Consider the following 26,096-nt stretch of genomic DNA (forward strand, 5'->3'; position numbering starts at 1 on the left):
AGAAAAAAAGAACAAGTAGAACAAATAGACAAATCTATAATCTATGATCTATAGACGATAGATGAGAACATACTGAGTAAAACCGACACAAACTATTTTCATTACAAACGAAAGAGTATAAAAAAGAGGAGAGGAGACAGTTCAAAGGAGCATGTTACTGCTGTCCTCCACCCACTCATGAGTGAATGAGTCACCACTGTCAAAAGGAGAAACCAGGGGAGGGACGGAGACGCTTCCTCTGGAACTTTGTCTGTCTGAAGTAACAAACAAGATGGCAGATACACATGAAACATGTATTCTACCTGCTGATGTTACAGATGTTCAGTTTAACAGGCTGTGGTTTGAGGAGACAAACTTTGTGATGTAATCTGTGGAGGATAACTGTGCAGATTAGCTTCTGGCTGAATTGTAGCAGCGCTGCCTTTGATGTCCAAGCTTGTCTCCTTTTATATAAATCACACTTACATAAAACTAATCTGTGTTCATAATTACATTGTGCTGACAAACATAACCGCTGCCTGGATTATAGTCACCGTTTGACAGAGTGAATGAAACACAACATTTTGAGCCCTGTGCTACAGTTGCAGGTGGGTGGTCGGGTGGATGAGGGTGTAAGTGCAGCTGGAGCAGAGAGGCTTCAAGCTGGAGTCAGACCAGATTCCACCAGGTGACATTTTCTCACCCAGCAGGGCAACAAGCAGCAGGAACGGGAAAACGCTCAGGTAGGGATGTAAACATGCTAACTGCCGTAGCTAGCATGGCTAGGAGGCAACAAACATGCTAACTTCAGGAGCTAGCATGGCTAGGAGGCTAACAAGCATGCTAACTGTGGGAGCTAGCATGGCTAGGAGGCAACAAACATGTTAACTGTGGGAGCTAGCATGGCTAGGAGGCAACAAACATGTTAACTGTGGGAGCTAGCATGGCTAGGAGGCTAAGAAACATGTTAACAGCTAAGAAACATGCTAACTATGGAAACTAGCATGGCTAGAAGACTAACAATCGTGCTAACTTTGGGAGCTAGTATGGCTAGGAGGCTAACAAACATGCTAACTGCGGGAGCTAGCATGGCTAGGAGACTAACAAACATGCTAACTGTGGAAGCTAGCATGGCTAGAAGGCTAACAAGTGTGCTAACTTTGGGAGCTAGCATGGCTAGGAGGCTAACAAACATGCTAACTGTGGGAGCTAGCATGGCTAGGAGGCTAACAAAGATGCTAACTGTGGGAGCTAGCATGGCTAGGAGGCTAACAGCAGCAGTTCACAAAGCTGTAAATCACACAGCTTCTTATCAAACACTTCACTGTCATTGACCTCATCACTGTCCAGCCAATCAGCGTCTTCCGCCTCTGCCACCTGTGTTATTGCATCTGCAGTTACAACACAAGAAAATAAACTTACCGAACATTAGAGAGCGTCAGAGGTCAAAGTTCAATCAGACTGAAGTGAAATGAACGTGTCTCGTCGAGATAAATCAGAAAAATCTGGTCTGACCAACAGAGGTCGGGCCTTTTTTGGAGGTGAGACAGGTGGGACGTCCTCTCCTCATGGATGAGACCATGGACATCCACAGCTGGTCTGTGTGCAGTTATAAAAAGCCTGACGTTGCCGGACTGTAACTGGACTCCTGCAGGCTGCAGGTCGAGCTGCTCAGGACCAACGCGACTATTCTTAGACCCTTTGTCTCCTGACGGCCGTCGGACTGACGACATGTGGAAGGTCAAACGTGAGTGTTTCCACCGCATGCCTGTTTTTCACTCAGTAAACTAACTCGTCTGATTACAGCCGTGTTTTAAACAGGGATGAGTGTCATCGGTGTTCGAACGTTAACTCTGTTTCTGTGCTGCGCTGCCATCAAACAAACATTCTTTATACGTTCAGTTGTGATAAAGGTTTGACTCGACTGGTTGTTTGATTTGGTCTTAAATCTCACTTAGGTCACATAATTTATCTCTAAATGTTTTTTGGGATCGACTCCTCCATCGAACATGTTTCACCGTGTTGCATCTTCATTCCCAGATTTTTAAAGGAGCTCTATAAACACGACACATTTTCATGGACGACGTGTGACATTCCAACGTTTTGTGTTTGCTGCAGCTCCAGCTGATCATCCCATGGAGACGAGGTACCGGCCCATTTTAGAGGTAATCACTACGATCCAATCAAACAGCAGCTTCATGTGTTCATCTCCTTCATCCTTCATGTGTTCACAAAGTGGTGAACTCACTCCATCCTCTGTGATCGACTGAGTCTTTCCAGGATGCCCCTTTCATACCCAATCGTGATCCTCTCACCTGTGACCAATCAGCCTGTTTACCTGTGGAATGTTCAAACAGGTGTTTTTGGAGCGTTCCACATCTTTCAGTCTGTGAAACGTGTTGCTGCATCAGAGTCACAATAAGAGATATTTACAGAAATCAATGAAGCTGATGAGGAAAAACATTAAACATATTGACTTTGAGCTGATCTCAGGTCAGTTTGTGTCAGAGAGGATCAGAGAATTATTATATTTTATTTATATTTTATGAGTCACGGATATTCTCTGAGAGCCAGAAACATCTTTGCTGTTAATGTCAGTTCATCTTCAGAAATGTATGGTGAGTTGAGCTCTTTTGCTGCTGACGATCATTTTGAAGGCCGTCGTGTCGCAGACGTTGTTCTCATCGTTTATGATGTATCTCTGAAGTCTGAACGGTCAGTGTGTGATTTAGTTTTCTGAGAACGAAACGGATGAAGGACGAGCTGAAAGCAGCAATAAGGAGGAAATGATTTCCCTTCAGAGGCTTCGTGTTCGTCACAGTGGAATTTAAAAACAGCTTCACTTCACGCTTCAAGGTCCGCCAGGTTCGGTCATAGCACATGATCTTCCTCAGCAGATTGACCAGCTGCAGCGAGCACTTGAAGGACTCCTCGTCCACGTTGGCTCAGAAGCTGAATGAGAGCTCATTCTTGAGAAGACTGTCTGCTGAGGAAGAACATGTGATGCCATGAAAAGCTCCAGAACAGGCTGCCAACCTTCACTTCAAAGACAACATGGATGAGAAATTGTGGACATCTGACCATTTATGAGCCAACAAACGTCAACTGCTGATGAAGATCTCGTGATATGATCGAAAGCTCTAGAGCCGCTACTAAGTGGAACTTGTGGTGAGAAAGTTTCTCGAAGTCAAGAATACACGTTTGCTGTCAGTCCTACAGTCTGTTTCTCCATCGTCCTGCTGATGATGTTGTTCTGCCTCAGTGTCTTCTTTCAGTCAGACCAACAGCAAAGTGTCTCCAAACCTGTGGGCGTCAACGCTGTGACTGAAAGCTCTTCCTGTCTCCTCTGTGACAACTTTCTGTGTGTTCAGAGCTTGGTTTCCCCCGACCCCATGTCCCGGTTCCACCTGAGGAGGGGTTCTCCTGAGGAAGAGTTCCCTGACCTGTGCAGGAACTCCACCTGGATGGGCCGGATCCTCACGCCGGCCATGTACCGCCGACAGTTCAACCGCTGCACCCACAGCGGAGTCATCTTTGATGATGTCATCCGGCCCGGCCTCGAGGAACCAGGTGATGTCAGCGTGATGTCAGCGTGATGTCAGCGTGATGTCAGGGCGATGTCAGCGTGATGTCAGCGTGATGTCAGGGTGATGTCAGCGTGATGTCAGCGTGATGTCAGCGTGATGTCAGGGTCTGGCTGGTGGCCAGAGAATTACAGTCAGATCAAAATGAGCAAAAGGAAGTCACAGACTTTGTGTATGTGAATATTTTCAAAGTAAAAATCAACATTTTACTTTCTCTGCTGATCATAACTGTTTGTTTCCAACATGACTGATCAGCATTAACATTTAGGAAAGATTTAGACAAAGTCCAACAATTCCTTGTGATGGATGATGAGTAAGTTAAAGATTTCGTGCAGAGTTCAGCTGGTATGTGTTCCTGTTGTGGCCTCTGTCAGAAAATTGACTGTATTGAAGTGAATATGAAAAAACTCTCCTTGAAATACAAAGTCAGTGTATTTTTCTTTGATTTGGGAGGATTGTGAACGCATCAATCAGTCTGCGATGTTTGTGCATGAAGGTGATTGGTCAGGTCCCGTATCTGTGGGGTGCGTCGCGGGCGACGCCCAGTCCTACATCCTGTTCTGCGACTTCTTCGACCGAGTCATCGAAGCGCATCACGAACACAAGATCACCAACCAGACACCAGAGAGCGACTTCAACTACGACAACCTGAAGGTAGCTGTCAGACCGCCGGCTGGTCTCTCACGCTGATTTGATTACGAGTAATTATAGTAATTATCTGCCCAAGTCACATGACCCGGAGAACCGTGCACAGCAACACACTCGTGCACACGTCTTTATGAGAAAAACGTGTTTCGGCTCACTGAGTGTGTTTCCAGTGAAGCTGAAACAGCCTGCAGGTACATGATTCACCGTGTGTTCACTGGAAAACACTGTGTGTGTGTGTGTGTGTGTGTGTGTGTGTGTGTGTGTGTGTGTGTGTGTGTGTGTGTGTGTGTGCAGGGGGGTGATGACTTGGACAGGTCGTACGCTGCATGCTGTGAGGTGAGTGTTGTTCGAGGAGTTGAAGACTTCTGCTTCCCGTCACACTGCAGCCGAGGAGAGCGCAGAGAGCTCCTCACGCTGGCCAGGAGAGGTACTGCACGTCCGGGTTCTGACAGGCTCGGCCTCTGATTTCTGATTTCTCTAAATGATACAGAAGAAGGCAGGACTGACAGTCTTCAGTTCATCTGGTTGTTTACCACCAGCTGTTTACTAGTTAACTGCCTGCGGTTTACTGGTTTGCTGTGGTTTACTGGTTTACCGCCTGTGGTCATAAACCAGTTCAGTGTCTCCTCTTTGCTCTCAGCTTTGCAGCGGTTGGACGAGGACGAGCTGCTGGGGCGACTCCTCTTACTGGAGGAACTGAACCAGGAGCAGCAGAAGGAGCTGAACCTGAACCCTCCATCCTCCTCTCAGCTTCGTACTGGTGTGGCCCGGGACTGGCCCGACGCCAGGGCAGTCTGGTCAGTCTGTAACAGTCTGGTTCTTCCCATTAGTCTTTTGATCCAGTAACTTCTCTGACGAGAGAAGGTCTCAGGTGATGGAGCAGCTGGGCCATTAGCTTTAAGGTTGGAGGTTTGGTTCTCGGCTCGGTCTGCCCACGTGGGGGTAAAACAGGTCCCACAATGAAAGTAATGCACAGCAGAACCTGAGAGACCAGTGATTCCAATCCATGTGCAAGACACCAAATGTCTCACCTGCCAACTATGAAGTGCTCTCAGCCAGTGGCAGATTCTCTTGTCAAACATGTCCCATGATTCCTTGGTGCAGGGTGAGTAAAGATGGCAGCCTAGTGGTCTGGGTCAACATGGAGGACCACCTCAGACTTGTGTCCACACGAGATGATGCCAACGTTGCAGAAGCCTTTAAATGCATCTGCATCAACCTGCAGAAGGTCAGTGATGGGTCTGAAAGTCAATCCAAGTTAAACCAGTGAACCATCATTTCTCCACCACTAAGAGCATGTAAAGGTTGTGAGTGAGTTTTCAGTCTGCTCCCATCCATCTGATGTTTATATTAAAGCTAGATGATAGGCTCGAATGTGATTGGTCGACACAACTCGGACGACAAACAGAAGCCAGAACATTTCCGAAACCAAATCTTGTCCTTTGCTTACAGACTCTGCTTTCATGTGCAGAGATTATCACAGAAGCAAAAGCAACAAGCGATGACGCGAGCACACGGTGGAATTAATCAGAAGAAACACGAGGAAGGAAATATTCTGCACTAATGTATTAAAAAAACATTATTATCACAGGAAATGTGAGAATTTCTTTCTTTCTTCTCACTGCTGCTGTTTCCTGTAGAGTTGGTCCAATAATTCCACCAACTGATATTTATGAGCCAAAAAAGAGTCTCTGACTGTCGCGGTGGTAAAGTGTCTGATGACCTTTGACCTCTGAGTCTTGAACTGTTTTTCCTCTCCAGCTGGAGGAGGTGTACAGAGTGCTCAGACACCCATTCATCTGGAAGCAGCAGCTGGGGTGGGTGAGCAGCTCTCCGGCCGACGTGGGGACGGGTCTGAGGGTCACAGTCCACCTCAGACTGCAACACGTTCTCAAACACAAGCGGCTGCAGGACGTCCTGAAGAGACTGAGGATCCGCATGGACAAGACAGGTACAGGGGCACGCCTGAGTCTGAGGTCTCACAGGAACCCTGCATTTCCTGTAGCTAGATTAGCGAAGATTATTATGTTTATTTATGTATTCAAGGTGTGTTTAAGTCATGTGACAAGCAGGCAGCTTCCTAACGTCACATACATGATTCTGATGTATGACCCACATGAACAGCATCACTTCAGACAGGCTACAAAATTCACCTGTTGACAGGTTTGATGTCTGACCTGTTGTTGACATCAAACCAGATTTTTTTTTTTTCTGCTGCAACTCTTTTCTCCAAAGTCAGAGTTCAACAGAAGATTTCAGCTCTAGTTTCAAACTTGCCTTTCCATGTCCCAGAATCCCCGGCGCTGTATCAGGTGAGCAACGCGGCGACCTTCGGCACGAGCGAGGTGGTTCTGACCCAGCTGGTGGTGGACGGGGTCAAACTGCTCATCGCCATGGAAAAGAGGCTGGAGGGGGGCCGAGACATCGATGAGCTCGTTCCAGCACAGAAGTAGATCTGGATGATGATTCACTGGAGTGAGGAGGAGGAGGATGTACCGACCAATCAGATGGAAGCGTATAACACTGAGAGCCTGTTAAATTAGGAAAAAGTTATATGGAGTCTGGTTGGCGTTTCCTGAATCCATCTTTTCTGCGAACTGCTTGTGTTTAAAATCAACATCTGCCAGTTCAAAATGTTTATTTACAGTCATTCAGTTTAATTATCTTGTGATTTTATGATCATATATTATTATTTTACAAATCTGTTGCGAAAATATTTATTTTAATCAAAAGCTAACAAAATCTGCTGGCCTTCAATGTACATGTCTGTTTTTGTCTGATTAAAGTTGGACTAACAGCTTACAAATTCACTGAGCTGCCATCAGTTAATTTTATTAAAACATTGCCATTACAGCCATGATGGTGTTTTTGAGCAGCTGTCCCCAGAAGAAGGACACACCCAGAAAATAAAAATGCTACAAGAGCTCATAATGAAGCATCTGTGTTTTAGCTCATTTCTGTGACCCCAGTCAAAGAAATGAGTCAGACAGAAGAAATTCATCCAGCAGAAAGTCAATTATCCTTTAATTAATTGAAACCTTGTGTGAGTAAACTAAGAAACGTTAGCGCTAGCGTCACACGGTGCAGCTAACAGGTTAGCTGAAACGTTAGCGCCACGGTCATTAAACACACACCTGCTCACTGGGTGTCACCTGTGGCTCACACCAACGTTAACTCCTCCAAACACTGTGATGAGCTCTACCAGACTCAAAACTGTCAGCATGTGAACAAACACACGTTAGCATCAAGGCTCCCCCTCCACAGTCTGTGTTAGCTAATTAGCTAGCAATTTACAACGTAGCATTTAGCAAGCTAGCAAAAACATTTGTGCTGCTCGAACGCGTGAAAAACATTAATATAAAAGAGTTAAAATTAACATGAATCCTCTTTAGACTTTAGTCTCAATAAATGTAGTGCAGTAAAAAGTACAGTATTTCCCTGTGGTGGAGTAGAAGAATGAGTAATTGAATACTGTGCTAAAGTGCAGTACTTGAGTAAAGGTACTGATTTACTTCCTCCTCTGATCAGATCCCACCAGCAGCTTCAGAGTTTTCAACCCTCAGCTTTCCTCTCAAAGCTGATCATGTTTCTACGACTTTACCTTTTATTTAAAAACTTTGTATTTCACTAAGAAAAAAAAATTTAACGCCTCACTGATGCGAATCGGCTTCTGTTACCTGCAGTGTGGTTGATTAACAAGTGAAACCTGACGCATTCAGCTCACTTCATCGGTTGTTTGCAGATGACGTCACGTCGCTCTTGTCTTGTGGCACGAACTGCAGATGGAGGGCAGGAAGTGATTTTCTGCACAGGAAACACTATAACACACTTACAGTGCTGATGTTTGCATTGTTTCCGGTCGCTCAAATCGATCCAACCAAGAAAACACAAGGGGCTTTTCTCGAGTACCAAATGTTGTTCATAAGGGTGAAAAATGCAAGAAATTGACCTAAAAACAGAGAAAAAAAAGGCTTGTTAACTGCAGTGTGGAGGAGCTGAGTCGGCTAACAGTAGAAAAGTTTTAACTTTAGTTATTGTTTTAAATCTGTGGTGACAGACTTAAAGTAACAGCTACAAGCAAGCAGCCACGCAGCCTTAAAGAACCAAACCACAGTCATCTGGAGCACTTTGGTACCGAGGTCCTGGACCGACCGCTAACAGGAAAGCTGTTTGCCTCCAGACTTTTGTTTTCTCGAGCAGAACGATGTTTGATGAGCAGCTAGTTGTTGCTGTCAGAGATGTCTGACGTCTCACCTCAGAATTTAAGTCAGAGCAGTTTTTTCAGAAGGCAGAAGTGAGCGTGGCAAAGACTCATGGGAGTTTTTGCTGAGTCAGTGCTTTGTGTAATCTGGTGTGTGTTGCAGAGATCCATCCTAAACATGCGCTCCGGTCTTTGAGTTCGCTGTGCACGCTGAGCCTGGTCCTGGACTCACCGGCTGGGGGGTCAGACTTCATCAGACGCCATCCAAACCGCAGTGCTTTCATCCTCCAGACATTTTAACAGCTGTGATCACAAAATGACACAAAATGCTGGAAATGTTTAAGTTGTGTGGTTTTTATTTAAAATGAATCCCTCATGGCTACACTGGACTTCTGCTACGTTCCTGTTAACGGCCAATCAGTCGGTCACCTGGTACGAGTTATTATCTAAGAGCTGAGGTGAAGGTTATTTTCAAGTAAGAGGCTCAGATTTACAGTCTTTCCCTCTCTCGTCCGTCAGACAAGGACATAAGATTTGCATTGGTTGTTCCCTTCCTGGTTTTAAGTGCTACAACATACAGTACAAAGTGTTCTCGAGTTTCAGTCATGATGGGGAACCACAACACAGAGAACCCTCAGGACCTCGACGCTGTAGAGGCGGGCAGAGCGAGTTCGAGGCTCTGCTGATGTACAGCCGAAGATTAGTGGGAACAAAATTCAACAAAAACTAAAAAGAGAAGAAAAACCACAAACTGCTCATTTCCTCTGGTATAACTGATGCATCAGGAACACAAAGCAGCACATTCAGAAGGCATAAAGTGGTGCAATACAGATCTCAGTCCATCTACCAGCAAATAAACAGGTTTAAAGGGGCGTTTCAACATCTCACGGGCCAGAAAATTCAACTTCCTGCTGGAAATGTCCGTTCAAGGATAACAACAAGACAACAAACGCGTCGCACTAACAAGCATCGTGGGTCCAGGCAGACCTGGAAGCTGCACCTCTCAGCGGCCTTATTCTGGTTTTATCTCACGACTGAAAGCTTTGAAAATAAGAACGAAATGACATTTTCAGTGGTGGGAATCAAATAAAGAATGAAGACAGTGTGGACCAAATAAAAACTGTACAGACACCATCAATACTGTGCCTGCACATATTCACCTGGACAGGTATCATTTATACAGCAACAATAATAATTCAGCAAAAATAAAACACATTCGGTTCTGTCAGCTGTAAATGTGTAAAAAGGTTTCAGGAGCTTTACAGTTGTTGAGTACTGACATCTTCACCTCCAGTATTATTGCAACAGTATTAGCGTCAGCCAGCAGGAGAGTGACAGGACTTACTGCGCAGGAGGTCAGAGGTCACAGGCGTCAGCAGTGAGGGTGTTCCGCTACCTGATTGGTCACCGCATTTCCTGACTCACAGCCTCGAAGCTAAAGCTGACACGAGAAGTGGAAGAAAATCTGCTGCGAGCTTCGTGGTCACGATGAGAAAAGGCTGAGAGCGAACGTCAGGCTGAACCACAGTCAGCACGAGGACAGAAACCTGCCTCCACGTCGTTGTCAGATCAGACTGATGCTACGCTAATGTTAGCCCGAGAGGAGCCTCATTTAAACCTGTTATTACTTTTCCCCTCCCCTCTTCTGTCACTGTCGTCGTAGCGTTAAGCTGCGTTCAGACGCACACATTTGACCGCTGAACAGCTTCTGCAGTCGGTTTAACAGCTGAACAAAAAACTCAAGTCCGAACATTTTCACCTGGTCCTCAAACCTCAAGCTCCTCCACATTCAGTGTGAACACATCGTCAGTCACCAGACATCAGCCAGTCTAGCTAGCAGGCTAGCAAGCTAACTAGCTGGCTCTCTACACTGGAGGCTGAAATAACAAACTGAAATAATTTCCACCGTCAGAAAGCAAAGAGCGAAAGGTGACAGATTGGTGAATTTTGTAGTGATGTAGGCAGCTCGGTGTTCTGTTGGAGCAGGAGAGCTGCACAGGTGGAGCAGAGGCGACGCTACACTCCAGAGACCCGACTACTGTTAGCAATCAGGCTAAAGCTAAGCACTGGATCATATGCACTGAAACAATATTAGAAGAGTACATGCAGCCTGGTCACATCTTCCCCAGCAGACTGATCCATACAGAACCTTTCCTAAAGTGCTAAATATGTGGAACTGGTCACAGACTCATCGGCGTTCTGGACCTGATGACGTTCACTGTGAGGTGCTTGCAGTTATTTCTTTAATGTAATCTCAAGATGACGAGTTCATTCTTTTGATTATGAAACGAGATAATGAGCAAAAGCACGTTTCCTCTTTTGCTTTTAATGTTCATCAGAGATCAGGACCAGAATGCACAGACTGATCCGAGGGTATAATTATCGATCTGCTTGTTTTCCTTTTCCTCCTTCTTGTGATAAATGATCTCGTTACATCGAGAAATTCACCTTTTTGTTTTCTCCACATAACGAAATAACTAAATCGAGCATTAAAGAATAATTGCAAGCACGTCCGTTCTCAGCTTCTGTCGACGTTTGAAAATTCGGTTTCCAGAGCAAACAGCGACAGACTAACATGACGTCTCAGTCCAGGAGGATTGAACGTTAGCACGCCGCTCTGCTCTGCTCAGTCTGAGGGATGAACCACAACCTGCTCAAGATCTGCGTGTTAATATTTGGTTTCACTGGCAAACATTTAGTGATTACATTAAGTAGTTAGCGTGTTGAGTATGATAAGGTGTATTTCCTCTGAGTCATACAGCAGTTGGGGAGGAATAGTGCTGAACACAAGATGGCCGCCGTCACTTGGCGGGGCATCATTCTGTGAGGAAGAGGAGCAGAGATATTTCCCTCGCAGTGTTTGAGGACACCTCGATGATACTGGGAAGCGGCTCACAGCCTGAGCTCGTTGGCCACTTTGGAGGCGATGTTTTTGAAGGCGATGGACGTGCCAGAGATCCGTTTGAACCGCACGCCGTTGAGCGAGAGGCGGGGCAGCTTGCACACCTCCATCTCCCATTGGACCAGAGTGTCCTGCCGGGCGTCGCCGTGCACGCAGAACAGCGAGTAGCGCTCGCGCTGCTCGTAGTCACAGTTGTTGGCGTCCAAAACCCTCCGGATCTCCTTCATCATGTCCCCCGGCTCCATGGAGGACGTGGTCTTCATGCTCCAGGTGAAGCGCAGGGAGCGAGGCTTGGAGTCCCGGACGTCCTCTTTGGGCTCGCCTGATAAACTCCTGGAGGAAACAGGAACAGGAAACCAGCAGCATTAACAGACACATGGCGACCGTCCATTTTCAACCCGAAGCATCCTGGACATTTCAGGACGACCTCGTGAGAAAAAACCTTTTCTCACGTACATCATTCTGATGTTTCATGAAACTTGATGCTTTTGATACATTTGAGACATTCTTCATATGTTTTCTGTGGATTTTGTTGTTGAAATGTTCGTCCTTCTGACCGAGTTTCTGGAGAACGAGCAACATTAAAACTTCTTCTTCTCTTTCATTAAATATTCATGACTGAAGAAGCCAGAACGGACTTTAACAGACTTCATGAAGTTCAATGCTCATCAGGACCGCGTGGATGCGGTTTGATCAGGTTTGACTGACAGTGTCCGAACAGCCTCATCAGATTCTGGCTTAAATGTTGCTGATTGGCTCACAGAAGCACATGACTTCCACCCATGACCACCTGAGCTCTTACTGACCTGCGGACGAACTTGGAGGTGATCTTGCCGATGAGGGAGGTAGAGGTTCCGCGGCGGGGCGAGGCCAACGATGCGGCGGTGTGCTGCGACAGGCTGGGCGAGGCCGGCGGCCCGTTGTAGGTGGCGGGTCGTCGATCTCGAAGCTGAGCGCCGTGGAAGGTGGAGCGGCTGGAGGAGCCGCGGGGGAAGCGGGTTCGGTCCGGCGTGCTGTTGCTGCCGCTGCTGGTGACGCTGAAGGCTGAGGGCGATGACGGAGGCTGCTGGGGGGAGCTGCGGCGGGAGGAGAGGACGTCGTTACATTCTGATGGAAAAATGAAATGTTTCCCTGTGACAGCAGCACTGCTTCACCTCTGATACTCGGCGTTGTCGTCGATGGGGGGCAGGCAGGACTTCATGGGATGTCCTGACGCTGACATGGACTTGACGTGCCGGGGGCGTGTTGAGGACACGGTTGGCCCTGGCGATGGGGAGGGGGATGCTGCAGGTACCTCAGGTAGACTGAAACAGAAACAGATTAGTTATTGATGTGGAGAACATCATGTGATCAATGAAAACTCCCAGAATCCTTCTCACCTGCCGTCCTTCCCGTTGGGAACAGCAGCCGAGTGGCGCTCAGCGCTCGTCCTCTCGTTCACATACGTGTTCCTCCGAGTTATGCTCTGTAACACACACACACACACACACACAGTCTGAACCAATCAGCTTCTTTCCACTGATCCAACTCTGAGGGTATGAAGGCGCCGGCGCCCCTCAGAGGCTGCAGAGGTCATTACAGACACAACAAACATCCTGACGATGCGTCTGTTCGGTTTCATCAGTCGTGGAGCTAAATGTGTAAAGTTTGTCCAGAGGGTGGCGCCAGAGGAGCGGTTCAAATGTGGCTAAAGGGTTCATCCTCCGAGGAGCAGGAATGAGATCAGGACGATCCAGACTTTAGGTATTGAGATGTTCAGAGTGCTGCTAAAATGCTGGTGACCTACAGTTGATAGTGTCCCTGAATGCCTCCTGCGTACACAGACGGAGGAGTGGCTGCTAATGGCTGCTAAAGCTACGTGGTGTTAGCCTGGTTGTGGACTGTTGAACAGTGAGCAGAGGAGACTTAAGTTCAACTGCTGTTAACCCTGGTCTAGACCTGGTGTCTGCATCAGGACCTGGTTTAGACCAGAATCCGAATCGTCTCACCCCTGAGGCCGTGGCTGACCGCCTGCGGTCTGAAACTCCCATGGGCGAAGCCGGCTCGTCCTTCCTGTCGCTTTCTACGCTGTTGGCATGACAACGCTTGGTGTAGGAGACAGGTGGGGGGATGGACGGCGCCACTGAAACACGAGACAGACAGCATTCAAAGACTTGATGCAGATCGAATCCAACACCTTGAGATGTGAGCATGAACAGTCTTCATGTCTGGACAGGAACTCACCGTGGTCGCTGAAGCGCCGCTGCTTCTGACTGGCCGATACGGTGCGAGAGTGGGCGGGGGACTGACTGGAGCCGTTGAGGTCACTGCTGGGCCGTGACCTTTGAACCAGGCTACTGCTGGACAAAGAGTCACTGCCTTCAAACTGGTGGAGAGACACAACAGAGGCTTCTGGGTAGAAGACTGGAGACACCGGAGGGTCAATTTTTCCTCCTTTGATGGAGCTTGGCTAACAGTTTCCCCTTGGATGCAGTCTTTGTGCTAAGCTAGGCTAAACATGTCCTGACCTGCACGGTACACAGAAATGAATCTGACAGATCAGGACGAGAAACAAACCTCAGCAGATTTCCTCCCCAGCAGCAGGTATATTGCCGTCACCTCGTTGTATTTCTGACCCTCCAGCGCCTTCACCACCTCCTCCTGAGGGAAGCCCATCGTCCTCATCAGCTCTGATTGGCCAGAAAACACACAGCACCGATGCTAAATGCTAACATCAGCATGCTAATACGCTGCTAACACACCAATGATTGACAGGCATAATGTTTACCATGTTAGCATGCTGACGTTCATTAATGTCATTAGTTCTGCAAGTATTTGGTCATAAATATGCGGACACAATGACAGGTAACATCATCATCGGTGACATCATCAAACAGGAGGATTATGGGACATACAGAGCAACACTGTCATCCCAGAATCCTGTGTGTGTGAGTGTGTGAGTGCGTGTGTGTCTGACCGATGCGTTTGGGGTCGCTGAAGTCTTGTTCTGGTTCGCTGTAAGATTTCAGCTCCTTGTCGTCGTAGCCGACGTTCATCCATCGATCCTTCATGATTTGCTGAGAAACAGACAGACGACATGAACAGCTGCAGCTCTTCACATATTAAAGTGCATCTTAATTAATATCCCGATTAAACTGCTGCAGTTTGACCAACATTCAGGGAAGAAGAGCACGAAGATGAACCTGAAGCAGCAGGTCTGGGGTCTGGTTTTACCTGCAGGCTGCCTCGTTTCCCCGGGTTCAGGACCAGAAGCTTCTTCAGCAGGTTCTCGCAGTCAGTCGACATGTAGAAAGGAATCCGGTACTTTCCTCTGAGAACACGCTCCCTCAGCTCCTACACACACACACACACACACACACGTTAGCATGTCTGATGTTAGCATGTTTACTGTCAGTAACCTGCAGCAGCTCTGACCAGGAATCATTTCATTAAAGTTGTTTTCTGTCATAAAAACATTTAACATCCTGACTTCAGTTGCTCATTAGCTCGTGAGCTAACTGGTGTTCCTACAGTCAGCTAGCAAACATTAGCTTATTAATGGCAGAAAATGTGCTTTTCTATCTCACTTTCTACAAACTTAAGCTCATGAATGACAGTCTGCGACATGTGGATGTGAGTGACATGAAGACTTTTTTAGTGAGGACATTAGAAACCACCAACATTAGAGACAAATGAGTCATGACAGATGCTAGCAGCTAGCTTGTATCTGTGATAGCATCCTGTAGAGCAGAGCTGCAACATTCAGTATGTTTATCAATTCATCAGTACCTATTCTGATAATCAGTTACCTGTTAGTTATTTTTTTTTGTAAAAAATCAAGACATTATCTCCTTTAAGCTTCTCAAATTTAAATCTTGTGCTGTTATTTGTCTTAATATTAACTTATGAGCTAATGAGCAGCCTGCAGGTTGTGTGCTTGTTGAATAATCCTATAATGTTTTCTTGAGGTTTGATGTCAGTCTGAGGCTGTAGTTTGTTTTTTAAGGGTGTTTCTGTTATTTTGTCCACACTCTGAGCTACCTTCAGGTTCTGTCCGTCGAACGGCAGCGAGCCGCTGACCAGCGTGTACAGGATCACTCCCAGACTCCAGACGTCCACCTCCGGCCCGTCGTACTTCTTCCCCTGCAGGGTTACAGGACTACATTACCCAGCAGCCCACTGTCCTCAGGTGCTGCAGTTTCACTATAAGATTCAATCGTTCCTGAAAAAGAACTTCATAAAGTTTTCCGTCTGAATCAATAAAGTTTTATTCCACTTCTTCCACTTCAACATTCCTGTCATGTTTCTCGTCGTTCTTTCAGAGGTTTGTTTCATCTTCTGTCCAGTTTTACCCTTTTTAGCTTTATTTGCATTGCTTTAATAAACAGATGAAATAAATTCCTTTAATTAACTGAGTGTTTGCTGTTTGTCATTTTTCACATTTTCAGTCACATGAATTTTATCGTCTCTCTTCCGTCCATTTTTCTTTTTCATGTCTTACTTCACTGAATCCCCCTCATCTTTCTCGCCCTTCCTCCCCTCGTTCATCCCGTCTAACCTTCTTTCCCTCCTTCATCGCCTTCTTCCTCTCTGTCTTCTATCTTTCAGATGTTAAATATGTCAAATGAGGACAGGTGTAACGTTACAGGACACCTGGAAAACCTTTGTGTGTTTTACTGGATCCCGTCACCCACACAGAGGTACCGATGATGTCATGTGACGTGCTTTCAGACCTGTGACGATGACAGTCAGTCGCAGTGTGACGTGGTGGCATGCAGGTGCGGTGGGAGGGGCCGAGCGTTCACCTGGAAGAGTTCAGGAGCGGCGTAAGGAGGAGACCCACAGAACGTGTCCAGCTTACTGCCCAGAGTGAACTCGTTACTGAAGCCGAAGTCGGCTATTTTAATGTTCATGTCGGCGTCCAGCAGGAGGTTCTCGGCCTGAGACGAAGACGGGTTTTAATTATCTGCATCAGGCAAACATTCACGGTCAAAGGGTGTGTGTGTGTGTGTGTGTGTGTGTGCGTGTGCGTGTGCATGCATGCGTGTACTTGTGTGCGTGTGCATGTGTGTCTGCGTGTGCGTCTGCGTGTGTGTGTGTGTGTGTGTGTGCGTGTCTGCGTGTGTGTCTGTGTGTGTGTTCGTGTGTGTGCGTCTGCGTGTGTCTGCGTGTGTGTCTGTGTGTGTGTTCGTGTGTGTGCGTCTGCGTGTGTGTGTGTGCGTGTGTGTGTGTGTGTGTGTGCGTGTGCATGCATGCGTGTACTTGTGTGCGTGTGCATGTGTGTGTGCGTGTGTCTGCGTGTGCGTGTGTGTGTGTGTGTGCGTGTCTGCGTGTGTGTCTGTGTGTGTGTTCGTGTGTGTGCGTCTGCGTGTGTCTGCGTGTGTCTGTGTGTGTGTGTCTGCGTGTGTGTGTGTGTGTGTGTGTGCGTGTGTGTGCGTGTGTGTGTGTGCGTGTGTGTGTACCTTGAGGTCTCGGTGTACGATCCTCTTCTGGTGACAGTACTCCACAGCTGAAACGATCTGACAGAAACAGTTTAAACATCAGTGTGAAACACTTAACGTTTGTCCTGAAGGGGGCACCAGAGAGCAGCTCATGTTGTTCCATTAAATCAGAGTTTGTCCTGTACGGTGGCCTTTTAAGGACATCTGAGTCTCGCTTGTCAGGCTCTTCACTGTCAGACTGGACGGTCATCAGATAAACTCATTAATTCAACATGTTGCTCAGTGGAGTAAACTCAGATTTCTGCAGAGTGTTAGCGTCCTCCAGAGCTTTAACGTTTAGCTGTTATGAATGTTACAAAGATTATTAGGAAACTCAGTGGATTTCCACCACACTTCCAACATAACAAAACAAAACAAAAAGAAACTTGAAAAAATGATAGAAATGATAGAAATATAAACAACATATTAACAGTGAGCAGCTGAAGGTTAGCCTTGATGTTAGCATCATTAGCATTATTGCGTGGTATTAGACCTGTGCACTGTCAGCATGCTAACATGCTAATGCTAACATGCTAAATCTAATATTAGTGCACAGTTACCATGGTGATAGGAAACTTTTACATTTTGATGAAGTTCTCATCCTACAGTTCTGTAGGATGAGTGAGGATGTGGACCTGCAGGTGGCGCCAGAGGAAACATCAGGGGACTGTAAAGGTTGGTGGGATTCATCCTCTGAGGACCGTGATCATCTGTACAAAGACTCCGGTTCCTCTGTTTGATTTACTGTCACATTACTTTAAAACTGAAAGTGGTTTCTAATCTGATGGACGGACACCGCAGACCTTCACAGACTGAGCTCTGCTGCAGTTTACAGACATTACGAGTGTTAACTTTATTTAAACATGAAGAGAGAAATGAGGAAAAACAGCTTAGACATGAAAATGACAGGCATTAAATACCAAGCAGCTGATTCAGGCAGCAGCAGGGTTTGTTGACCACAGCCGATTAGCCGCTACGCTAATGGACCTTAATGAAAGAGATGTGTTTTATTAGCGCTTAATGCAGTTAAACTGTGGTGGTCTGGTTCCTGCACAGAGGATCAACATCCTGCTACAACACACAATACTGCACAAAATACTGAGGATTCATGAGGAAAGCGTGTACTGCTGCAAATATTTAATAAAAACAAAGATTTTCAAAATGTCTCAGCTAACAGGGACAGAAGATGAGGGACCTGTCTGTACCTGTACCTGTCTGAGGTTCAGGCAGAACAGGTGTGTCGCCTGTAATGACCAGCTGACAAGGACACGGTGGATTATGGGACACTGAGGACGCAGACAGCGTCGTAGATGAGAAACAATCTCACCTGGCGAAACTTGGCTCTGGCTTCCTTCTCCTTCATTCGTCCATGAGCAACCAGGTAGTCAAAGACCTCACCTGAAACGCAGACAGGTAAGCAGATGTGTCTCAAAAAGATGAAGCTTATTTGGAGAACATAATTTCATTCTTCATCACTGCTCAAACAGTCAGAGGTGGACGTGTTCCTGTTGACAGACAGGTGGACAGACAGGTGTCCTGGTCTTACCTCCGCTGGCGTACTCCATCACAAGGTACAGAGTTTTCTCTGTCTCAATCACCTCAAACAACTTCACTGAAAAACAAAAGAGGAAACATATTACTACTGCCAAATACTGAGCTCTACTACTGCCAAATACTGAGCTCTACTACTGCCAAATACTGAGCTCTACTCCTGCCAGATACTGAGCTCTACTACTGTCAAATACTGTGCTCTACTACTGCCAAATACTGAGCTCTACTCCTGCCAGATACTGAGCTCTACCGCTGCCAAATACTGAGCTCGACTGCTGCCAAATACTGAGCTCTACCGCTGCCAAATACTGAGCTCTATGTCTGTCAAATACTGAGCTCTACCACTGCCAAATACTGAGCTCTATGTCTGTCAAATACTGAGCTCTACCACTGCCAAATACTGAGCTCTAAGTCTGTCAAATACTGAGCTCTACTGCTGCCAAATGCTGAGGTCTTTGCTGCCAAATACTGAGCTCTACTATTGCCAAATACTGTGGAAGTCAAGAGTTCTGATTTTACTTTGGTCTGAATCTTTTTTCTCTGACTTTGATGAACTTTGATTCACTGAATGAAGCGGAAACACAGAACGTGGAACTATTTTTTCTTTGTTTATGAATGTTTGTGTTTGATCATGTGATCGCTGCATGTTCAGAACAAGACTGTGATTGGCTGGATGAGTTATCAATAAACCAATAGGGTTATGGTCAGTGCATGTACACCATGAGGAAGGTTAGCAAATCAGAGGAGAGCTCCTGTCAACAACAAAACAACAACAACAACAACAACAACAACAACAACAACCCGTTTTCACTTTCAGTCTTCGCTGTGAATCTTTGTTGTCCTGCTGCTTTATCTTTTCTAGTGGACGTTAATCAGACCGAGAAATGAGGTGGAGGACGAGGAGAGGAAGAGGAGGAGACTCACCGATGTTTGGGTGGTTGAGGATCTTCATCACACTGACCTCCCTGAAGAGCTGAAGAGAAACATGTTTTCACAGACCTTCATTCACACAGTTTTCTGCAGCAGCATCAAACTCATTGACTGAAAGACGTCCTCGTCCTCAGATCAGCTGACGGATCAATATCTAGACAGACAGACGGACGGACGGACGGACGGACGGAGCGTACCTTCTGCAGGCTGGTGGGGTTCAGCTGAGTTTTGTCGATGATCTTGATGGCGACCTGCAGGAGACGACACAGAAGAATCAGCTGATCGTGTCTCTGTTTGTGTTGGACGGTTCTGACATCACGAGACGACGTCATGTCTTTATTTCAGCGCTGACCACCTGTTACCATGTGACCACGACGTTCAGTCTGTTGACCACCTGCTTCGAGTTCACGTCACTCCAGCCTGTCGCTTCACCTACGTGTTGCTGATTTTCACATGGATAATCTCACACAAACAGAAACAGACTGAAAACTAAATCTAAAAATGAAAATCATCGAGTTAACAAACAGAAGATTTCATGGAAATAAAAGCTGCCTGCAGGTGTTTTACTTGAAAAACTGAGTCAGCTTCAGCAGAATCAGCTCAGTTTTATTCGGCTCGAGTCCAAAAACTGCTTTAAAGATGATCAATGAGATGAAAATGGAGCGCTGACGGCAGCAGAGACACGCGAGGACGCAGGAAATCATCTGTTCAGGCGCCGCGGGTTCATTTCAACAGCCAGAGCTGGAAAACGGCGGCTGATTGGTCGACTCCTCTCACATCTTAAAGCAAGTGGAAAACATGACACACAAACACACACTGTGTTTGATCGTCCGACCAATCGGCTCTGAGCTGCTGACGTCGGCAGCATCAATAATTCATCGTGAAGCCGCCGTTTGGTTTCAAAGAGATTTCAGCCGCTGACTCAAAGAGTCTGCAGACGGACTCAAAGTCACCTGATTCACCTGGAAAGGACGAGAACAAAGTGGGAAACAAACATCACCATCGTGGACACGTCCGTTTATCCCTGACGTGTCTCTGAATGAGGACACATTCAGCTTCATGATGGGACGGATTGTATTTTAGTTTTTACTGATGAAGCACTGAAGGAATCTGTCAGACTGTACGTTCTGTCCCGATCCTTTAAGTGTGCTTCTCGTAGACCAGCTCCGGCCCTCAGGGGCCCCGCCTGCTCTGTTTCGTTAACTTGCTCAGATTTCGCTGATTTTGGTCATTTTTTCTTGACGTTTCTGCCATGAGAATGGATTTTTCATGCTCAGCGGTTTCTGTTTTGTCCGTTTCGTTGTGTTTATTGTTGATGTGCGATCGGGAGTCTGCGCAGGACGTTTTATTTTGAAAATCTACTGGATTCTCTGCTCTGGTCCTGTGTCTGACATCCTGTCCTTCGATCTGCTGTTTGATACTGAACGTAAGCATCATGTCTGCGTGTTCAGGTTTGACTGAAGGACGGACAGATCAGCAGTCCGAACACCTGCATGCACCTGTCCCCGTCACCTCACGTCCCCCCGAGGAAGAACCTTCTTCTCCAGTAAAGGTGGACCTGCGGAGGACTCGGACCTCTGCGCCGGGTTCTCACCTCTCGGCCGGTCAGCGTGTGTCTGGCCAGTTTGACTTTGGCGAAGTTGCCCTTGCCGATGGTCTTCAGCAGGCGGTAGTTGCCGACGTGCGGCTGCTCGTCCGCGATGGACGTCGTGGAGCTGCGACATGGCGGCAGACTGTGGCGGCTCGATGATTTGGTGGGCGGGGCCGGCGGCTCGGGGAGGCCATCTGAAGTCTTTGCCTGAAAGAGACGGAAACATAAACAGATTTCTGATGAGTGTTTCGACACTCTGAAGTGCACGTCCACTCCAGAGGACACGCCAGAAACTACAAAAGACTCAATGAAACAGTTTGAATCCCACCCACGAGGACGGAGCAGGACGCGAACTGACTCCAGCGCTGCCCGTGCAGTCAGGCTGTACCACAGGGAAGCGTACCTGGACCTTTACTGTTCTGCATGAATGACAGCTGACAGAGTCCACATGTATGCAGACGATACAGCTCGTTACAACTCAATAAAAATGGCTGACGGCGAGCTTTAATGGAGGATGTGGAAATCGTTTCCTTGCGGTTTGAAGTTATAAAGTGACGCAGACCTCCGAGGATTTCTCTTACATCCGCTCAGTACATGATGTTTTCCTACAGCCAGCAGCTTGTTAGCTTAGCTTAGCATAAAGAGTGGAAACAAGGGAAACAGCTAGCCTAACAAAATGCACCTTGCAGCACCTCTGAAGCTCGCTGATCAACACGTCACATCTTAATCTGTAGTGTAAAAGGTCACCGGTTGGACTATCCTCGTGGTTTCAGACCAGGACAATAATCACAGAGTGAACTTGGGGATCTGCTGCTGGCCGGCGGCTGTCAGAGGAACCGGAGCTGATAGAAACCGGTTTGACAGAGTCTGAACCAGCTGGCGGAGACAAACGGCTCTACTGTTACACCACGACCGCCTCGCCGCTGACACTCAACACCAGCTGAACGATGCTCAGGTACATCAATCACATTCACTCCATCTGGTTTTGGGAGGGACAGACAGTTTGGTGTCAAAGGGCCGGTGGCCTGCAGCTAATAAGCTATGCTAACGTCCTCTGGTTTGGACTCTGGCTCCGTCCCAGCAGACGGTTTCCAGATTTGATCACAGTTACAGATATCGTGTTTCCTCCTGTCTGTTCCCATGAACCAGTTCCTCTTCATGAAACAGAGCAGCTTCAAACAGGAACTTCTTCTTCTTCTTCCTCTTCTTCTTCTTTATGGTTCAGTTTTCAGATTTCAGAGGTCTGTCTCCGGTCTGTGGATCCAGCTCCGGACGCAGAGCCTCATGGAACCACACAGACGCTTTGCTGTTGGCTAAAATTAAATTTTTGAAAGGAAAATACCAAAACCAGATACACTGAGGTTAAAAATAGCATCTTTTCCTTATTGCCTCCAACACGCTGATCAAAGTCCAGAGAAGGTCGAGACCAGAGCTCAGAGACCTGAAGCAAAACCAGAACCTGCAGGTTCCAGAACTAAGAAAGCTTCATTCAGGATCATATTCACATTTTTAATCAGACGAATGACTAAAACTCCAGCACAGGCCAGCGGACGGCCACGCCCACTCCACGCAGTGATTGGTCAGCTGTGTGAAGGTGTGGTCTGTCAGTTTTCATGTGAATGTTGGACAGATGTCTGAGCCTCGTCTTCCTCTGACAGCAGGTTTTTCAGCTCTGAGACAAGAATCTTATTTTTTCAGTACTGAACGAGAGCGCAGCAGCAGACAGCCACGGAAGCGCTGCAAAGAAATGTTGACAGACAGATTGTTGCCTGAGGACATGATGGACAGGACATGACGTTACGTCGCTCTCAGCCACCAGAGTCCATTCACAGAACCAGTCGTTTAACGTCGTGAACTCGCTTCATTCATTCATTCATCACTCTGGTTGGGTTGAAATAAACTCTGAAAATCTTACATGTACACATATTACATATTAGTATTTAGAGCATTAGCTGACAGCTCGCCGATGAAGGTGTCACCAATCCCTCAGAAAAAACACCAAATCTGGAGATACGTGTTTTTCATGTTTGGGGCAGAGCGACACGTTCTGACACAACAAAGAAAAACTGTCATGACTGAAGCTAGCATCGGTTAGCCACTGTGCTAACAGGACCCAACCACATGCCCCCCCCCCCCCCCCATGGGAAGGTCAGAGGTCACAGTTCAGGGTGGACTTCAGCCTCGCCTCTGTGTTGCCATGGTGATGGCGAAAGCCTCCAGCAGCTGATTTCACAGCGATTCATCACTGAGGAGAATCGGCGCGGTGTGAACTCACCGCGACCGCCCGGGACACAGTGACCGGGGTCAAAGGTCGCACCTCCCCGGGGGGGGTCGAGGAGTTTTCAGAATCGTCGAGTCACTTTATTTTAAATGTGACTTCTGACTTCTAGAAGACGGAGCGTCCCAAACATCCCCGTGCTCCTGATATCACATGCTGCAGTGTATTCTGGGAAAAATCAATAGTAAACAGACAGCAGGAGCCAGAAGGAGACGCAGCAAAGGTCCAGACTGAGGACGCAAAGACACGAGTGTCCAGTGAGGACTGAAGCCGGTTTCACTCAGGACGTCCTCACACACCTTTCACCTGCAGCTGACGTGATGACATCATCTTATCAGTCAGGACTCGCTGCTTTTCTCCATGACGTCACAGCAAACTGAAAATCTTTGACTTTTATCTGTCGGTCGAACAAAACGAGACGTTTAAATAACGAGCAGATCAATCAGAGGAATCCTCTCGACCTCAAACCTTCACGTCAAGATGCAGCCAAACGTTTCCAAAAAGAGTCGAAGTCATTGGTTCAAGTCCGAACATTCAGACACATGTAGAGCTAGAACCTGCACGAGGAACCAGAGGAGCCTGAGAACCCTGCTAGCATTCCTGCATTAGCATGACAATAAGGGGGCCGCGTTTACCCAGCATTCCTTCAGGGTCCATCAACTTCCCCGACACCCAGCGCCGACGTTCACAGGAACGCTCATCAAAACATCCCAAAATCCTCAGTCTGACCGAGACACAAGCTCCACCCGCCGACTTCTGCTGGTTCCATCGTTTACCTGCACAGGTGAGCACAGAAACATGCTGACAGCAGCCGTTAGCTTCCTGTGCAAACGTGTAAAGTAACTGAAGTGATCAAATAAATATAACAAAGACAACTGAAGCCTTTTGACTGTAGAGGAGTAGAAGTACGAAGTAGCAGAAAATGTAAATACTCAAGCAAAGTACAAGTATCTGAGAACTGCACTTAAGTACACTAAATGTACTCAGGTGGAGCTTCAGTGCTGGAGTTAGCATTAAAAGCTAAAGTTAGCCAGATTTTCATGTCATTGAGGTTCAAACAGGAAGTGAAGCATCATGAGTTCAGGATGAGCCTCTCTACGGCGAACGTTAGCTACGTTAGCTTCACGCACATACACAGAACACGCTCTCCACAGGAGCACGATGGACACATCAGGAGTAGTTCCAGTGAAGTCTGTCCTCGGTGTCTCTGCAGGTCTGACTGATCTTCATTCAAACATCACAAACCTGCAGAAACAAAACCACGTCTGTCTCCATCGATACGAGTCACCAGCGAGGCTAAGGCTGAAGTGATGAAGGTCTTAAAGAGGAAGGACCTCGAGTGATGTCACCTGAGTCAGCATCGGTCTAACACGCCCCAATCTGCCTCACAGCTGTCAGAGGGACAGCTGCATTGTGGGTAATCGTGCCCGACTTTGAGGAGGAAGAAGAAAGCGTGACTGTTCTGATGTCAGTGAGACACGTTCGGTGCACTGAGGAGGAGGTTTCCTCTTCATCACCTGAGCCTGAACACACCTGCTGCCGAGGTCCCTCAGAGCAAAGCACCGACCTGCTGAACCCCCCAGAGTCCGGATCAACCAGTGACTGGTCTGCTCTGCTGTCTGATCAAACTGTCACACCTCCAGCTCCATCGGTGATAAAAACGTTTAAAGTCCATCATGATGAAACCAAACAGGCCTCAAACACTCAGCAAACAGAAAACCTTCAAACTGCAGCAGCAATCAAACCAGAAAAGGCTCATGAGCAAGAAAGAAATCCTTCATTAATACTGCAAACTCCATCAATAATCAATAATCGAAGCGGAGCGTTGATTGGACCGGACCTACCTGCTCGGACTCTCTCTCGCTCACCGGGGTCAGAGGCATCCTGCCGGACATCTTCCTGCTTTCCACCGCTGCTTTCTGCTCGCTTCAGTCCGGAAGAAGCATCTCCTCCGGCGGCTGCTCTACAGCATCTCTCCCCGGGAACCAGGCCACCTCAGCGGGGCTCAGCTGGGACGCTCCGCCGGCCGGAGGCAGAGGGAGGCCGGGGCGGCGGCTACAGGAAGGCCCGCTGTTTGCGTCGGTGCGGGAGAGAGACCCGCATGGGCACAAAGAAAGAGAGAGAGAGAGAGAGAGAGAGAGAGAGAGAGAGAGAGAGAGAGAGAGAGGTGAAAGTAAAAACGTTCCCGCAGCTTCCGGTGGCGGATCAGGTCAAACAGCAGCACTGCGGAGCCACAAAAAAACAGAAGGGCTATGACGTCAGAGCCCCGCCCACTCGTCATCCTCATCTTCATCATCATCGTCATCCAGAAAATATCCCAGCATCCTCTGCTGCTTCCTCTGAAATTCACCGCGCTTTAAGGATCATGTTAATTTCACCCGGAAGTCTTTTATTTTGGAGCGTTTTAATGGAGATTCAGCTGCAGGACTTCCTGTTTACCTGCTGACCTGAACCAGGTGAAGTGCAATGGAGCAACAGCTAACTGACTGTAAACAAATGCTGTGATTGAGACACGAAGAACCTTCACTTACCTGCTGAAGAAGAGACGGAGTCGAAGGACGGACTCAGCTCCTTTACTGCCGTAAAAGTACAAATACCACACCGTAAAAATACTATTAGTCAAAGTCCTGCATTAAATACTACTTCAATAAAAGTATGTCAGTACAATCAGTAAAATGTACTTCAAGTATTCAAAGTACTACAGTCGTGTCCCCTGTGTCTGTTGTCCTCTTGTCTCTGGTCTCTTTCGATAATAATTGACTTGCTGTACTCGTTTTCTAACAAACTAGAAATCTTCATGTGGAAAGTTTCTGAAGCTGTCAGATAAACGTAGTGAGTCAAAGTACAAAGTGTCATGAAAAGACTCAAAGGATAAGTACGATAAGTGAATGTACTTCAGTACTAACAGGACTCAGTTTCATTCCACCAGCTGAAGGAAAACACAGAAGTTCCAGTTTTCCTCCAGCTGATGTC

At 47.2% G+C, this 26,096-nt stretch overlaps 2 protein-coding genes across 3 annotated transcripts; one reads left to right on the plus strand and one right to left on the minus strand.

Moving 5' to 3' along the window:
* The first annotated feature begins 579 nt into the window (after positions 1 to 579).
* Positions 580 to 7,020, plus strand: LOC143319592 (creatine kinase M-type). 2 transcript variants are annotated; one of them, XM_076728686.1, is made up of 10 exons: positions 580 to 722; positions 1,501 to 1,726; positions 2,098 to 2,144; positions 3,351 to 3,549; positions 4,060 to 4,217; positions 4,506 to 4,638; positions 4,852 to 5,008; positions 5,316 to 5,439; positions 5,973 to 6,162; positions 6,504 to 7,020. In XM_076728686.1, exons 2-10 carry the CDS (start codon positions 1,552 to 1,554, stop codon positions 6,662 to 6,664), a joined length of 1,344 nt encoding a protein of 447 aa, XP_076584801.1. In that variant the 5' UTR covers positions 580 to 722; positions 1,501 to 1,551; the 3' UTR covers positions 6,665 to 7,020. The 2 variants fall into 2 exon arrangements, with proteins under 2 accessions (XP_076584801.1, XP_076584802.1); XM_076728687.1 differs by lacking the exon at positions 580 to 722 and having other exon boundaries at positions 1,696 to 1,726; positions 6,504 to 7,008.
* A 1,726-nt stretch (positions 7,021 to 8,746) lies between these two features.
* mark1 (MAP/microtubule affinity-regulating kinase 1) lies at positions 8,747 to 25,358 on the minus strand. The gene is made up of 18 exons (XM_076728243.1): positions 24,968 to 25,358; positions 20,849 to 21,052; positions 19,452 to 19,505; positions 19,249 to 19,297; positions 18,320 to 18,385; positions 18,101 to 18,171; positions 16,756 to 16,812; positions 16,099 to 16,233; positions 15,335 to 15,436; positions 14,528 to 14,647; positions 14,271 to 14,370; positions 13,871 to 13,983; positions 13,538 to 13,679; positions 13,303 to 13,436; positions 12,694 to 12,779; positions 12,469 to 12,618; positions 12,121 to 12,390; positions 8,747 to 11,647 (listed from the first exon to the last, which is right to left on the minus strand). The coding sequence occupies exons 1-18, from the start codon at positions 25,016 to 25,018 to the stop codon at positions 11,305 to 11,307; spliced, it is 2,247 nt and encodes a 748-aa protein (XP_076584358.1). The 5' UTR covers positions 25,019 to 25,358; the 3' UTR covers positions 8,747 to 11,304.
* Positions 25,359 to 26,096: the final 738 nt, after the last annotated feature.

This window comes from Chaetodon auriga, chromosome 4 (assembly GCF_051107435.1).
Source record: "Chaetodon auriga isolate fChaAug3 chromosome 4, fChaAug3.hap1, whole genome shotgun sequence".
In the NCBI taxonomy this organism is placed as follows: Eukaryota; Metazoa; Chordata; class Actinopteri; order Chaetodontiformes; family Chaetodontidae; genus Chaetodon; species Chaetodon auriga.

Coding starts and splice junctions, on each gene's coding strand:
- LOC143319592 (XM_076728686.1), top strand. CDS start 1,552: ATGAGACCATGGACATCCACAGCTGGTCTGTGTGCAGTTATAAAAAGC. Junction 2,145..3,350: donor GGTACCGGCCCATTTTAGAG/GTAATCACTACG, acceptor CTGTGTGTTCAG/AGCTTGGTTTCCCCCGACCC. Junction 6,163..6,503: donor GATCCGCATGGACAAGACAG/GTACAGGGGCAC, acceptor TCCATGTCCCAG/AATCCCCGGCGCTGTATCAG.
- mark1 (XM_076728243.1), bottom strand. CDS start 25,018: ATGTCCGGCAGGATGCCTCTGACCCCGGTGAGCGAGAGAGAGTCCGAG. Junction 14,648..15,334: donor TCGACGGACAGAACCTGAAG/GTAGCTCAGAGT, acceptor GTGTGTGTGTAG/GAGCTGAGGGAGCGTGTTCT. Junction 12,780..13,302: donor GGTCAGCCACGGCCTCAGGG/GTGAGACGATTC, acceptor TGTGTGTTACAG/AGCATAACTCGGAGGAACAC.